The following is a 12,184-nucleotide window of genomic DNA, read 5'->3' on the forward strand; positions in this document are numbered from 1 at the left end:
TATTTGCGAATTAACTTTATTTTATTTAGCGCCTAAAAATCAAACGTACATACTTAAAATTATTATAATTTCGTTATATTTTTAGTTTTGAAAAAAAAAATCGATTTTACAAATATGTTAAACCGGATCCGACCCGGTTCGATTCGTACCCACCTCATCTCCATCGATTCATACATGCTTCTAGACTCTAGAGTCTTCGCTTCCACTCCGCGGAGGTTTCACGCAATCCCAACCTCCTTGTTTGAGCGGTAATCTCCTCATTCCTTACTCTCTTCTCCTGATATTGCATTGCGGATTTCCAAGTCTCGGATCGCTTCATTTTGATCCCCCGGTGAATAGCTAATAGTGCAGCCTATCTATCTCGATTTCTGAAATGTTGATCAACGATTTAGCCGTCCACTAATAAATTGCCAAACATTGAAGATTGTTTAGATAAATGTACTGTTTTGGATATCTTGGAGTTTTCTTATTTTTGGTCAATTTGGTTCTAGATTTAATAGAGAATTTTTGCTCCTAATTGTTTTCTGTGATGGTGTTAGAAGCTGCGAAATATGTTGAATCTATTCTATTTAACATCAGGAACCGGGCCTTAATTTTTATATGGTAAGGCTTTTGGATTTTATTTTATTTTATTTTAAATTGTGTTGCCAAGAAGCGACATCACTACTAGCACAGAGTTAAATTTGTTTCTGTTGAAAATGAAGAGACCAAACCAAGTAACCAAGTAGTTATGCTGAGATATTTGGCCTGAAGGGGATGACGAGTGCAATTGGTTTCATTGACCGGTTTTCGTGAATGTGAATTAAGGCAGTGTAAGAAGTTGAGCTTTCTACAAAGTCCGACTTAATGAAAGTATGCATAATCTGTTCTTCATTGATTATTGATTGATAATCAAATACGTGCTGAATATAGATATGGTGGCATAAGATATTCTTGCTTGTCTTAATTTATTTGTATGCCAGACTCGTATGAGTTGACAATATATATTGAAGTTGTTTACATTTAAAAGAAGCAGAAATATATATGCTTCTAATTTTTTAGATTATGGTTATAAATGAATTATCTTTTGTATTTTAGTTGTTTAATTTGTTGGATGTCAAATTTGGATTATAGTTTGTTTGTTAACAGGGCATCTAAAGGGATTAGTGCCAGAGATCTAGTCAAAACGGTATCACAGTTGATGTACTTCTCACAACTCGCAACAGTTCTTCCTTGCAATATGACGGATTTGTGTATATTGCATCTTAGTAATTCTCTTGTATCTTAGTTCCTAAAAAGAATTTTCTTTATATATGTTGCAGTTCTTTGGAGGATATGGCTCGTGTAGAAATTCTTTTGAGCAAAATTACCACTGTTATCCTGCATCCTTCATTGATAAGGTATGATACACCATTATAGGACTTCTTGGGTACCTGGAAGTCATACTTACATCTTTTTTTTTTTTTGTTATCACCTGTCCCCTCTGGTTAGTGTTAATCCATTTGAGTAGATGTAGAAAGATCCTTTTCAGAATATTCCTATAGAATTCAAGAAACTTGTTTGTAATTCTATATTTCTATTCTCGTTCATCTAGACACTCATGGATCCATCTCACAAATCCATGTGGTTTAATACTTTAATGTGTATTACGAACATTAAATTGATGCAGCTCAGCAACACCATGCAGAAACCATGCATAAGATAAAACTAGAATGTGTTCTTAACGTTCTTACAAGAAATCAATTTGCTCATTGAAGATTAGCTGTTTGCTGCCTATTATCTATATAAATATCATTGGCTGTTTCTATGAGATAGAAATAATTTTAAATATGTTAACATTTTCCAATTTCCCCCCTTCATATATATTGCAGTTTCAGAATGGGAGTTCTATGTTAATATGTTTATTTTTGTAACAGTTTTACTTTCCACAGGTTGAAATTGGTGATAAAGTGATGACCAGGAAATTTGTATTACACATCAATTTGGAAATTCCTTTTTGTTTGTCTGTGACTTAACATGGTTTCTGATGATCCAGTCATAATGCCTCCCTCTGATCTTGATGTCTTGGTAAATTGAAGTAATCTATCACTCCTGTTCTTATTCTTTTTAAGTTTTAACACCATCACATTTCATCTTTAAGATGCTCAGTCAGTTGTTGATTGTACATGGCTGATACTTCCTTGCAGCATTCTTGTGCATTGATTGTCCACTGTTATTTGAACTCCACAATGATGCCGCTGGATGTTTCACACTGTGGTGTGCTAGAGTTCGTAGCGGAAGAAGGCTTTATCTACATGGCTTACCAGGTAGGTATCAATATGAGAATTTTCCATTTGCTTTGATCTTAATTAAAAAAAGAGATGTTGCAGGAGCTCTATCTGTCACTTATCTTCTCCTCTTCTTTTTGATGTCTAGGTGATGCAAAATATGCTTTTACAAGAGAGGGAAACTGTCCGTGTTAAGAACGTAACCCTCCCTAAAGGTACATATGTGAAATTGCAGCCTCACAACAAAGACTTTCTAGATACTTCATTCCCAAGGTTATGCTCGTACTCTTGCTGAAATAGTCTACTTGCCTATGGTCGGGTTCTTGTTACCTTATTCAAATCTAATGTGATGCTTACTGATATAAAACTGATATCTGTCATCCTGCAGCTTGGAAACAGCTCTTAAGGAACTTCTCCTGTTTAACCACAGGCGACAATATTATGGTAGCTTACAACAATAAAAAGTACTATACAGATACTGTTGAGCTAAAGCCTGCTTCTGCGAATGGTATCATTGAGACGGAATGTGAAGGGGATTTCATACCTCCTCTTAACTATGAAGAACCTGAGAATTAGCAACGACATTTTATTTCTCTAAGCAAGGCACATGCTGAAGGTATTCTTTGTATTTTTGCTCATACAAACATAGTCTCATCTTATTTGACTTTCCGTCATATAAGTATATGATATAATTGTTGAACATGTTTTGAGTTTTCATGGCTATTGAGCAAAATTAGGGTTTAACTCCTCCTTGGAGAATACTATTATTTCTGCTCTCATCAGACATGTGGCTATTTTAGCTGCAATAGTTTGCGTGGAGCCTACTCAATCTTTGAGTTCTGCTCCACACTCCACAGGCAAGCTTTATATTGACTTTCGAGTTTGTCTGATTAAACTTCACCTGCTTCTGTATGCTAATCAGGGAGAGTCTATGTGCCTTGAATGTAACTGATGAGTAACAGAAAAGAAAGGTAGAGAATTTTCATCAAATTTTTGTTAGTCCTGTTACCCCTATAATTCCTACTTGTTATTTTTCAGATTGAGATGCTAAACCTGAACCTGGAGATGAGCCAAAATTCATTCCGTTCACTGGTACTGGAAAGCGGTTAGAGGGAAAGCTTTCAAAGCAATGGGAACAAAGAATCTCTTCTCCTACAAAAGACGAGCAGCCAGCAGTGAACATAAACATGAAGCAGCCAAGAAAAGTATGTACATCTTCACTGGATAGCAGTTCCTCTGATCAGACAACTGGAAAGCTTGTGGATGGTTCAAATGTAAATCATGCTTCAAAGAAACAGAAAAGGTGCAGTTTTTAATCAGATTGTTTTTCTTTCCTTGTGTCCCAGTCTTTTTCTTTGTGTGATTTGCAGAGTATGCTGTATGGTCCTTTATTTTTCCTGCATCAGCATGTCCTGTTAGATCATTTTCCTTTCCCTCATACGTCACACTGTTTGAAATTGGACTAGGAATTAAATAGGCTTGTGTATATATGCTTATGGTTATATCTGTGTCCATTGCAGTAATTTAGACCAGTTAATTAGGAGTATATATGCACGACTTAAGATAAGGTATACAATTATCAAATACAACAGCCTATTTAGTAGAATGAATATGTTACAGGGGAACGAGTATGCGAGGTTGTCTCTTTGTAAGCTAGGAGTTTGAACAGCAAGTAACCTTCAAATTTGAGAACACACAATTACGGAAGGTGTCCAGGGGCTGAACATTTTCCAGATCCACCACGGCAATTGTGCAACTAAATTTGGAAGGATCCTACAAAAAGTGACATAATTGCTGTGACCACCTCGAACTCGCCATCAACCCTCTGTAACCTATTAAGCAGGTCGAATATTAAGATGCTTTGATGATATGACTAAGGTACCTTGGTTAGCTGCTTCATCTAGGTGGTCATTATCCATACCGGACTTTGTCTTGGTTAACCTCTTTTAAGTTAAGCTTGAAGATTACTTAGCCAAAGATGTTAGCAGTGGAGCATGTACCTATGCAATGTATATGGGCTAGATCATCTTGTGTTTTCTCTGAAACCTTTTGTTCCAACCTGGACACCATAAACAGCAGGGGTCCATTCTACCAAACAATCCTTTTCTTTGTGAATACTTTTCTGGCGACGCCAATGAAATTCTTGTCTGGAACTTCAACTCATAGTATATTACTTTCTGCTTTCTTGTAATGTAGGTACCCACAAAAGAAATGAAGGCATATACTCCCAAGAAAGAAAGAACCTATATTCCATGCATTTACAGGAAAGAGCTACTCCTTGAAAGGTTAATCAAGACTGCACGGTTTATTCAAATCTGTTCAAGCTGGGACATTTGCAGTTATTGTACATCAAGTTCACTGATATAAGGTAATTCCACCAATCCATCTTCATCCTTTTAAAATCTTTCCAGTATGTAAATTTACATGGATGCAAGGAGTATGAGCAGATCCATAAATCTTTTTCAATCCTGTGACTTAGTCATCCTGAAATATGCACGGAAGTTCTTTGGAGTGTTCGTGAGCTTATTTCTTCCATAATGTCAAAGAAAATTATCTGCATATGAATTTAGGGCATCATATCCTCTTTGATCATTATAATTCGGGAAGCATAGTTTATCAAGTATTACAAGTATACTTCTGGAGGAAGAGCTCAACTAAGAGAACATATTTCGTCTACGAAGTCTTAGAGTTAATGTTATCTTGTTATCTGGAGCCAGAGTACGTCAGAGTTTTAAAGCATTAATTTATGTCAACTTATATGAGCCTTGATCATTTCGTTAGGTGGTTAGTTGTTACAGTTGTTCCATGACAGCGATTTGACTCCCTTATTAGTTGGCGTGGGCCTGCTCTTCTATATACCCAGTTCCAGCGAATCTGAAGCTGGAAAGAGTCTTACTTTTAATGTCTTGTTCCATAATAAAGGAATCACATACTATAGTGTACTTGTCGATCACCTATTCGTCGTTTCAGTTGTATGGTGCACTAGAAGAATCATAATATGCCCTCATCTGCATGTGCCCGTTCTTGCTAAACTTGATTCGTCGCTGCTCTTTGATTCTAGTACAGTTAATTTTTGGCTTGTCCAACCAAAAGGGCATTAATATTAATTAAGTGATTGATTTATGCAAAGAAGAAAATAATAAAGGGCATTAATATTAAGAGATGTGGATATTGGGAAGCACATGATTCTTCTACATGAGGCTCTTGATAACCCTATAACATCAGTTGTAGCTACATATTAAATTTGGATACGTTTTTCGACCTTATTCTGCAATATTGATATCTTCTCCATGCACATGCACACCCAACTTTCTTTATAGTTCAACTTTCTCTTTCAACATGGAAGTTTAAGTCCTAAGTAAAGATCATTAGCATGTGACAGGACGACTTATTGCTAAATTATAGCTAGCTTAGGGTTTTTGTTGTTGGGAATGGCCACAAGACTGCTATAAACATTGTCAAATCCAAAGCACCAGCATGATATGTCTCAATATTAAGCAACATGCATTAACTTCATTGATCAATTAAAGGGATCGTTGGGAGTTCGCATCTTCCCAGGCCCACGGCGTTCCACCACCTAAATGCGATATCTGGATTAGGCACTCTAACTTAATTATGGAATTGCCTGCCAAATAATCTTTCAATCTCTGTTAATTTAATGACTTTCTTAGCTTTTCGTGATTAACTGATCAATAGATTAAGACAGTTTTTGCTCGAACGTTTTAAAGTCAGATGTGTCGCCAATTGAATGAATACTTCTATATGATTTGCCAGCGTACCACGTCTGGTATGTGGTGGGCTTAGTTGGTTGACACGTGCACGTTCCGTATGGAACACTCAGATCCATTCTATACTCATTTCTTTTCATTTTCCATCCGAATTCGCCAGCCAAATCAAATGTTCTCCTGTCGTTATTCAAGTAGAATAACCTACTTTCAACTAGTTGCCAACCACGCTCTTCAATTTGTCACGCAATTAGACGAGCACGTACCTCTACAAAGTAGCTCGACATTACTGGGATGTATTACATTACTTTAAGAGTTTATGAAAAGTGACATATTGTCGCACAAAGAGAAAGATGAACATAAAGATTAATTAGAGGCTTGCACCTACTCTACCAAATGAAGTGCGACCTGGTCACCTAAACTACGATCAACAAAAGGCATCAGTGGACGAGAAATATCGCCATCACCGTCGACATCTATGTCGACTCTCTCTCCCCTTACAAGACTAATGAGAACAAAAAACAGCAGCGGTAATAACAAATGAAGATCGCGACTACGCATTCACTAAAATCGAAAAAAAAAATTATGATGTTATCGAGACTAAGTCAATCTATTTGCCGCTTTTCTTAATTCAAAAAAGCTTTTTGCATTAACTCATAAGGGTTAAGGGAGGGAGAAGGAAACGAAGTCACGAAGAGAGAATTAGATAATGTCTACATCAACTCCTCTGAAGTAAATCTCCACTTCTCTTCCACTACCACTACCACCACCACCACCATCACCACCTCTTCCTTCATCTCTTTTTCTCTCCAACCCACATCCACCTCAATAACTTCTCCCATTCCCCCACCCCAAGCAACCTCCTTAACCTTCTTTTCTTCTCTAAAACCCCCTTTTCCATGTGAAATCCTAACCCTAGCTTCCGATCTCCAACATCCCTGGTCCATGTCTCCGTTGCAGCTCCGCCCGAGCTTCCATCTCTCGCCCTACACCTCCGAAGAAGAGGAGGAAGAAGAGGAAGAGGAGGAAGAAGAGGAGTACGAGGAAGAGGAAGAGGAAGAGGAAGAGGAAGAGGAAGAAGAAGAAGAAGAGGAAGTGGAAGACGAATTTCCCATCTCGTCGCCGTTGATCTTGCCGGGATCGGAAGGTGGAGAGGAGGAGAGGTCGGGGAACCAGTTCTCCATCGTGGCGGCTCTCGTGGCGGCGCTAAGGAAGTCGCTGGTGATGTGCAGCGTTGGCGCCGTGGAGGACGGGGGTTGCCCTAAGTCATCGGCAATGGAGATCGGATGGCCTACCGACGTCAGGCACATCTCGCATGTCACGTTTGATCGGTTTGATGGGTTCCTCGGGCTTCCGGTGGAGTTGGAGCCAGAGGTTCCAAGGAGGGTTCCAAGTGCCAGGTCTAGATCTTGTTTAGATATGGATTTTTTTTTTCGGAATCTTAGGTTTATAGCCTTTTTCTGTTGCTGCCATGATCAATTTGCCCTTCTTAGTGGCTTTCCTGCACACTCCTTCATTTCTTCTTCATTAGCGTTTAATTCTCTGGACGAGAAAGTAATCAACGTTGAATTGGCAACATCTAGACTACTTTGGAACAATTTAAAGTGATACTGTGATTTCTTGTGATAACTGTGCTGCTCTTTGAAATTATTCATTTTCGATTGATTTTATACCCTCTTACAGTTGACGGCAGAGATAGTTGTATCCACAGTCCTAGTCTTTTCCGGGCTGCATCAACTTAATGGTTGTTCATTCATTGTGCTCTTTTCTGACATATTTCATTTTGTGGACTAGCCAAGTTGACATTTCATTAAGTATTAAAACTGAAAACTGTTTCAAGCTCTGTAGAGTGTAAAATGGGTTCATGGAAACTAGCAGCGCTTAGGAATTGAGAGGAATGCAGTGTAATCTGGAAAGCTAAGGCTGCTAAAAGCCTAAACCTTGAGGAATAATGGGGTAGGATTAGTGAACTGAGGGGTATCCTTTTCTGTGGTATCTGCCTTCCTTTCATTCACAGCTAGCCCATATCCAGTACACTCTCTAATTATTATTCCCTTTCAATAAAGTGATCAAACATCTTGTTTTTAACTTTATATCCCTGTTCAGCTATATGTCAATATAGTGGGCAGCATGGGAACATGTCCTTGTTAGCTTTTTACAGTAGTATGTTGTGTTAAATGCTACCTTTTTTTTTCTTCCTGTTTGTTTTTCAAATTTTTATGATAACACGAAGAAATACCTTCTGTTCCTATGGAGTATCATGGACAATTTAATCATTTTCTCAGTAGGCCGTCTATTGTGTTTAGACCAACTTCATTTCAGAAAGTAAAGCTCATTATTAAATCTGAACCTACGTGCAGTGCCAGTGTATTTGGAGTTTCTGCCAACTCTATGCAATGCTCATATGATAAAAGTGGGAACAGTGTGCCAACAATATTGCTCTCAATGCAAAAGCACTTGTACAGTCAAGGAGGCCTTCAGGTATGTCACTCTGCAGGAGCTGGTTGGCTTATATTTAAGTTCTGAAAATAATGATACCATTCTGCATGTGCTAGGCTGAAGGGATTTTCAGAATCAATGCAGACAATAGCCAGGAAGTTTATGTTAGGGACCAATTGAACAGAGGAGTTGTACCTCACGAGGTCGATTTGCACTGCTTAGCAGGATTGATAAAGGTAAAGATGAAGTTTCAAATCAACTTGAATAATATTCTTTGTTTAAGTTTCTGGTTAATGTCATTAAATTCATTTTGCTTTACATGTCTTCTACTCTTCCTGAAATGAAGAGATATCTTTAGGGTGAGTCTTTCATTCAATAGTTGAGAATAGACTGCTCCCAAGCTCTTTGTAAGATAATGTTGAAGCTTCATCTTTTTGTGTAACTAGTATTATGCATTTTGGCCAAACACTAGTTTTTAGTTCCTATATCCATTAAAAAGTGGAGCATATGCATAATTATTGGTGCCATTATTTCATTTATTAAACTTTTGGCATCTATATAATTTTACTAGGTCTCCCGTATTTATAATTGCATGATGTCCAGAATTTTAAATTTTAAATACTGTATGATATTGGATCATAACTTGATGTTTGCAGCAAGTAAATACTTGTGGCTAAGCAATATCTTTAGGTTGAACAAAATATTCAATAAGTTTGTCATCTGAAAAGAGCATAGTATGACTAGAATTAGAACTCAACTTGATTAGTTATCAAGTTCAGCTTCATTTCAGCCTCAAATTCAGGAATGGACTGCTCATGGAAATCGAATGGTCTATCATAGGTTATAGACTTTGAAGTCATGGTTTTGAAAGGCATCTTGGCAGCCGCTGCACAAATTGGCAATGCAGCCCACACAAGGCAAGAAGGTGGCTTTGGAGCCGACTGAGTTTAAATATTTGTTCACAACCTGATCTACCAATCACTTTTGTTGGACCAGAATACTATAGCTTGTTATCGCCCAATAGCTCATAAGATATCAGGTTTGGATCGGGCATAATAGGTCTAGCGTAATGGGCCGAATTAAAAAATATTATATCTTATTGGATCTTGCGTAATGGGCCTTCATAAAGATATTTTAGTTATCTTTCAATAGAAATATATTTATATATTAATGTTCACTTTACTAAATATTCAATGTGGAACTAAAAATAATAGGAATAGACATGCATAACAAGCTAGGCCAAGGGCAGGTGAAGTGGGTCCGGGCTTTCGGGCTGGGCCGAGCGAGTAAAGCCCTAGCCCAGGCCACCTATTATCATCTTAGGCTTAGGTCAGGCCTGGCCCGAGGCCCACTTAAAATCGGGATATATATATATATATAAATTAGGCTGTCTTGGCTCTCACCTAGGCACTAGGGAAGTGGGATGATCGTCCGCAACCGTCTTTCAATACATTAGTCCTTGTTCATGATATCATGTGCAGTAGTCAAGCAAAATTGCATTGCTATTATCTAATAAAGCTTCTACAAAATCCCAAACTTGACCAGCAAAGTAATAGGATGTAAAGTAATACTAAGTAAAGTGATAGGATGCACCAATGCAGTCTAAGATGTTTGCTGAATGTGCGCAGTTACATACTTATGTGTATCATTTTAAGTGCTATCTAAGATGCATTTCCAATGTTATAGCTGCTCCATTAAATTGCGTATGCTTAGAAACTCTCACAAATATATATAGTAGGTTCCTTTTCTACTGTGTCGTCACGCCCCTTGACATTTTGCCATGACACTACATTTCCTTTACAAAATGTGCCTTTTAATGTCAGGAATAGGCCACAGGAATTTGACATGCATACACTATTATATGTAAGTTGTATATGTAGTTGATTTCTTTCAGCAAGGCAGAAAAAAAGGGATGATTTTGTTGAAGTTTGTCCAGTTGCTGACTTCTGGGATCTCATAGCTGATCTCATATTCTTCTGTAGGCATGGTTTAGGGAACTTCCATCAGGTGTACTCGACTCGTTGACGCCAGATCAGGTGATGCACTGCAACACCGAGGAAGAATGTTTTCAACTTGCAATGATGCTACCGCCAACAGAAGCGGCATTACTTGACTGGGCTATTAATCTGATGGCAGATGTTGTGGAGCATGAACACTATAACAAGATGAATGCTCGAAACATCGCCATGGTTTTTGCACCTAACATGACTCAGGTTGTTGGAAGAACTTTCATTTGTAAGATATTGTTTTCCATATGCATAAAACAAGAAAGAACATACAATAACCACTGTTTAATATTCTTGTCTTCCAGATGGCCGATCCCTTGACTGCTTTGATTCATGCAGTTCAAGTGATGAATTTTCTGAAGACACTGATCATAAAGACCCTGAGGGAAAGGAAAGAGGCGGCTGCTTCTGCCCATTCATTGCAGTCCTGCTCTGAGTCTCCAACCGACAAAGATGAACCTAATTCATCAAAACCAGAAAAGAAATCTTGTGTTTGTGAGAGCCAGCAAACTATCGATTTCTCTGCTCTTGACAGAGCTACCTTAAACAAGTTCCTCTTAAGTGCTGGGCATGCTCTGCAGAGTGATGTTGAAGAGAATTTTCAAAGCTTTGAGAGGAAAGGTGAAGTTGATGAACATCATGATTACCCATGTGGGAAGAGTTCATCCGTAAGTAGCGAGTTAAAGGCTCTAGAGAATGGCTCTGAAAATGGATTTCATAGTGGAGATGTAGAAGGCTTGTTTGATAGACTTAACTTTAGGAGCGGTGTACGGAAACTCTGCAGCCACCCTGTGTTTCAGTTGAGCAAATCCATCAAGAAGTCGGGAGAGCTCGCCGGTGTAGATTCTAATGGAAAAGATAGAGAAAGTTGGACATGAGCTTTTGTGTAATTTCGTTGCAGTTTCAGATGTTTAGAGTTTAGATGATCTAATATTCTGCAGGATAGTTTGTAGGTAGGAAGGTTATTAAGCATTACAAAGTTCTCCGGTGTATGTCTCAGCTTCCTATCCACATTATGTGTGCCTTTGGAGACATCTCCTGTAAATAAGCCATGATGGTTTTAGATGACCCAACAGTTTCTACCACAACCATCCTTGTATTATTAGGTGTACCAAAAGATATTCAACTTCTTAATTGATGATTGATCAAATTCATAAATTCTATATCCAGCTTTGAACTTTTCTCTTCAATGCAGTGAGTACGTTCTATTACTGTTAGCTTTTCCTTGCTCTCATTCTTCACGGGTCATCTACTGCCTAGAATCCAATATAGAATGGCATCATAGTTAACGCAGCAAGCCCATGTGGTTAGCCGTTGGCCGCTCAGTGGCACAAAGCAGTTCAAGAGTAAAATATGCTCTACTAGAAGGAAACTTGTAGATGCTAAATTGCTGGATGCCAGCTATATAAGTAATTATTTTGTCCGTGTAAATTCACCAACCAGTTTAAAAGAAGTTCGTATAGTTGAGAACGATGTTTTATATATATATATATATATTTTTATCTTCTAAGATTTTCTTTCACTTTTAAATTTAATTATTTCAAGAAAAATTTATATTTCATACCTTGTATTATAATATACTTATAGTTTATACCATATATTTTTACTATTTATAAATCAAACTATATGATTTAGCGAATATGTGTATAAAATATCTTGGATTAAATTTGAACTAACATAATATTCCGTTAAGTAAGTATTTTTATAATTTTTTTAATATAGTTAATTTAACTCAGATACTCGGTTAAATTTAACTAATCTAATTAAA

At 37.6% G+C, this 12,184-nt stretch overlaps 2 protein-coding genes across 5 annotated transcripts; both read left to right on the forward strand.

The window, feature by feature from the left end:
- The first annotated feature begins 137 nt into the window (after positions 1 to 137).
- On the forward strand, positions 138 to 4,614 carry LOC140762785 (uncharacterized). Of its 4 annotated transcripts, XM_073100733.1 has the most exons (9): positions 138 to 1,182; positions 1,302 to 1,379; positions 1,911 to 2,046; positions 2,166 to 2,285; positions 2,395 to 2,461; positions 2,635 to 2,862; positions 3,169 to 3,217; positions 3,285 to 3,549; positions 4,443 to 4,614. In XM_073100733.1, the coding sequence occupies exons 3-6, from the start codon at positions 1,996 to 1,998 to the stop codon at positions 2,820 to 2,822; spliced, it is 426 nt and encodes a 141-aa protein (XP_072956834.1). In that variant the 5' UTR covers positions 138 to 1,182; positions 1,302 to 1,379; positions 1,911 to 1,995; the 3' UTR covers positions 2,823 to 2,862; positions 3,169 to 3,217; positions 3,285 to 3,549; positions 4,443 to 4,614. The 4 variants fall into 4 exon arrangements, with proteins under 4 accessions (XP_072956834.1, XP_072956835.1, XP_072956833.1 ...); XM_073100734.1 differs by lacking the exon at positions 3,169 to 3,217 and having other exon boundaries at positions 143 to 1,182; positions 1,896 to 2,046; XM_073100732.1 differs by lacking the exon at positions 3,169 to 3,217 and having other exon boundaries at positions 147 to 1,182.
- Positions 4,615 to 6,644: 2,030 nt separating this feature from the next.
- On the forward strand, positions 6,645 to 11,581 carry LOC140762784 (rho GTPase-activating protein 3-like). Its single transcript, XM_073100731.1, has 5 exons — positions 6,645 to 7,371; positions 8,332 to 8,452; positions 8,527 to 8,646; positions 10,393 to 10,623; positions 10,722 to 11,581. Exons 1-5 carry the CDS (start codon positions 6,917 to 6,919, stop codon positions 11,292 to 11,294), a joined length of 1,500 nt encoding a protein of 499 aa, XP_072956832.1. The 5' UTR covers positions 6,645 to 6,916; the 3' UTR covers positions 11,295 to 11,581.
- Positions 11,582 to 12,184: the final 603 nt, after the last annotated feature.

Source organism: Typha angustifolia, chromosome 7 (assembly GCF_048772165.1).
Source record: "Typha angustifolia cultivar Huaian chromosome 7, ASM4877216v1, whole genome shotgun sequence".
NCBI lineage: Eukaryota > Viridiplantae > Streptophyta > Magnoliopsida > Poales > Typhaceae > Typha > Typha angustifolia.

Excerpts from the sequence above, each read along its gene's own strand:
- LOC140762785 (XM_073100733.1), top strand. The coding sequence starts at position 1,996 with ATGGTTTCTGATGATCCAGTCATAATGCCTCCCTCTGATCTTGATGTC. Across the intron at positions 2,047-2,165 it reads CCTCTGATCTTGATGTCTTG|CATTCTTGTGCATTGATTGT; the intron begins GTAAATTGAAGT and ends ACTTCCTTGCAG. Across the intron at positions 2,462-2,634 it reads GAACGTAACCCTCCCTAAAG|CTTGGAAACAGCTCTTAAGG; the intron begins GTACATATGTGA and ends GTCATCCTGCAG.
- LOC140762784 (XM_073100731.1), top strand. The coding sequence starts at position 6,917 with ATGTCTCCGTTGCAGCTCCGCCCGAGCTTCCATCTCTCGCCCTACACC. Across the intron at positions 7,372-8,331 it reads AGGAGGGTTCCAAGTGCCAG|TGCCAGTGTATTTGGAGTTT; the intron begins GTCTAGATCTTG and ends ACCTACGTGCAG. Across the intron at positions 8,647-10,392 it reads GCTTAGCAGGATTGATAAAG|GCATGGTTTAGGGAACTTCC; the intron begins GTAAAGATGAAG and ends ATTCTTCTGTAG.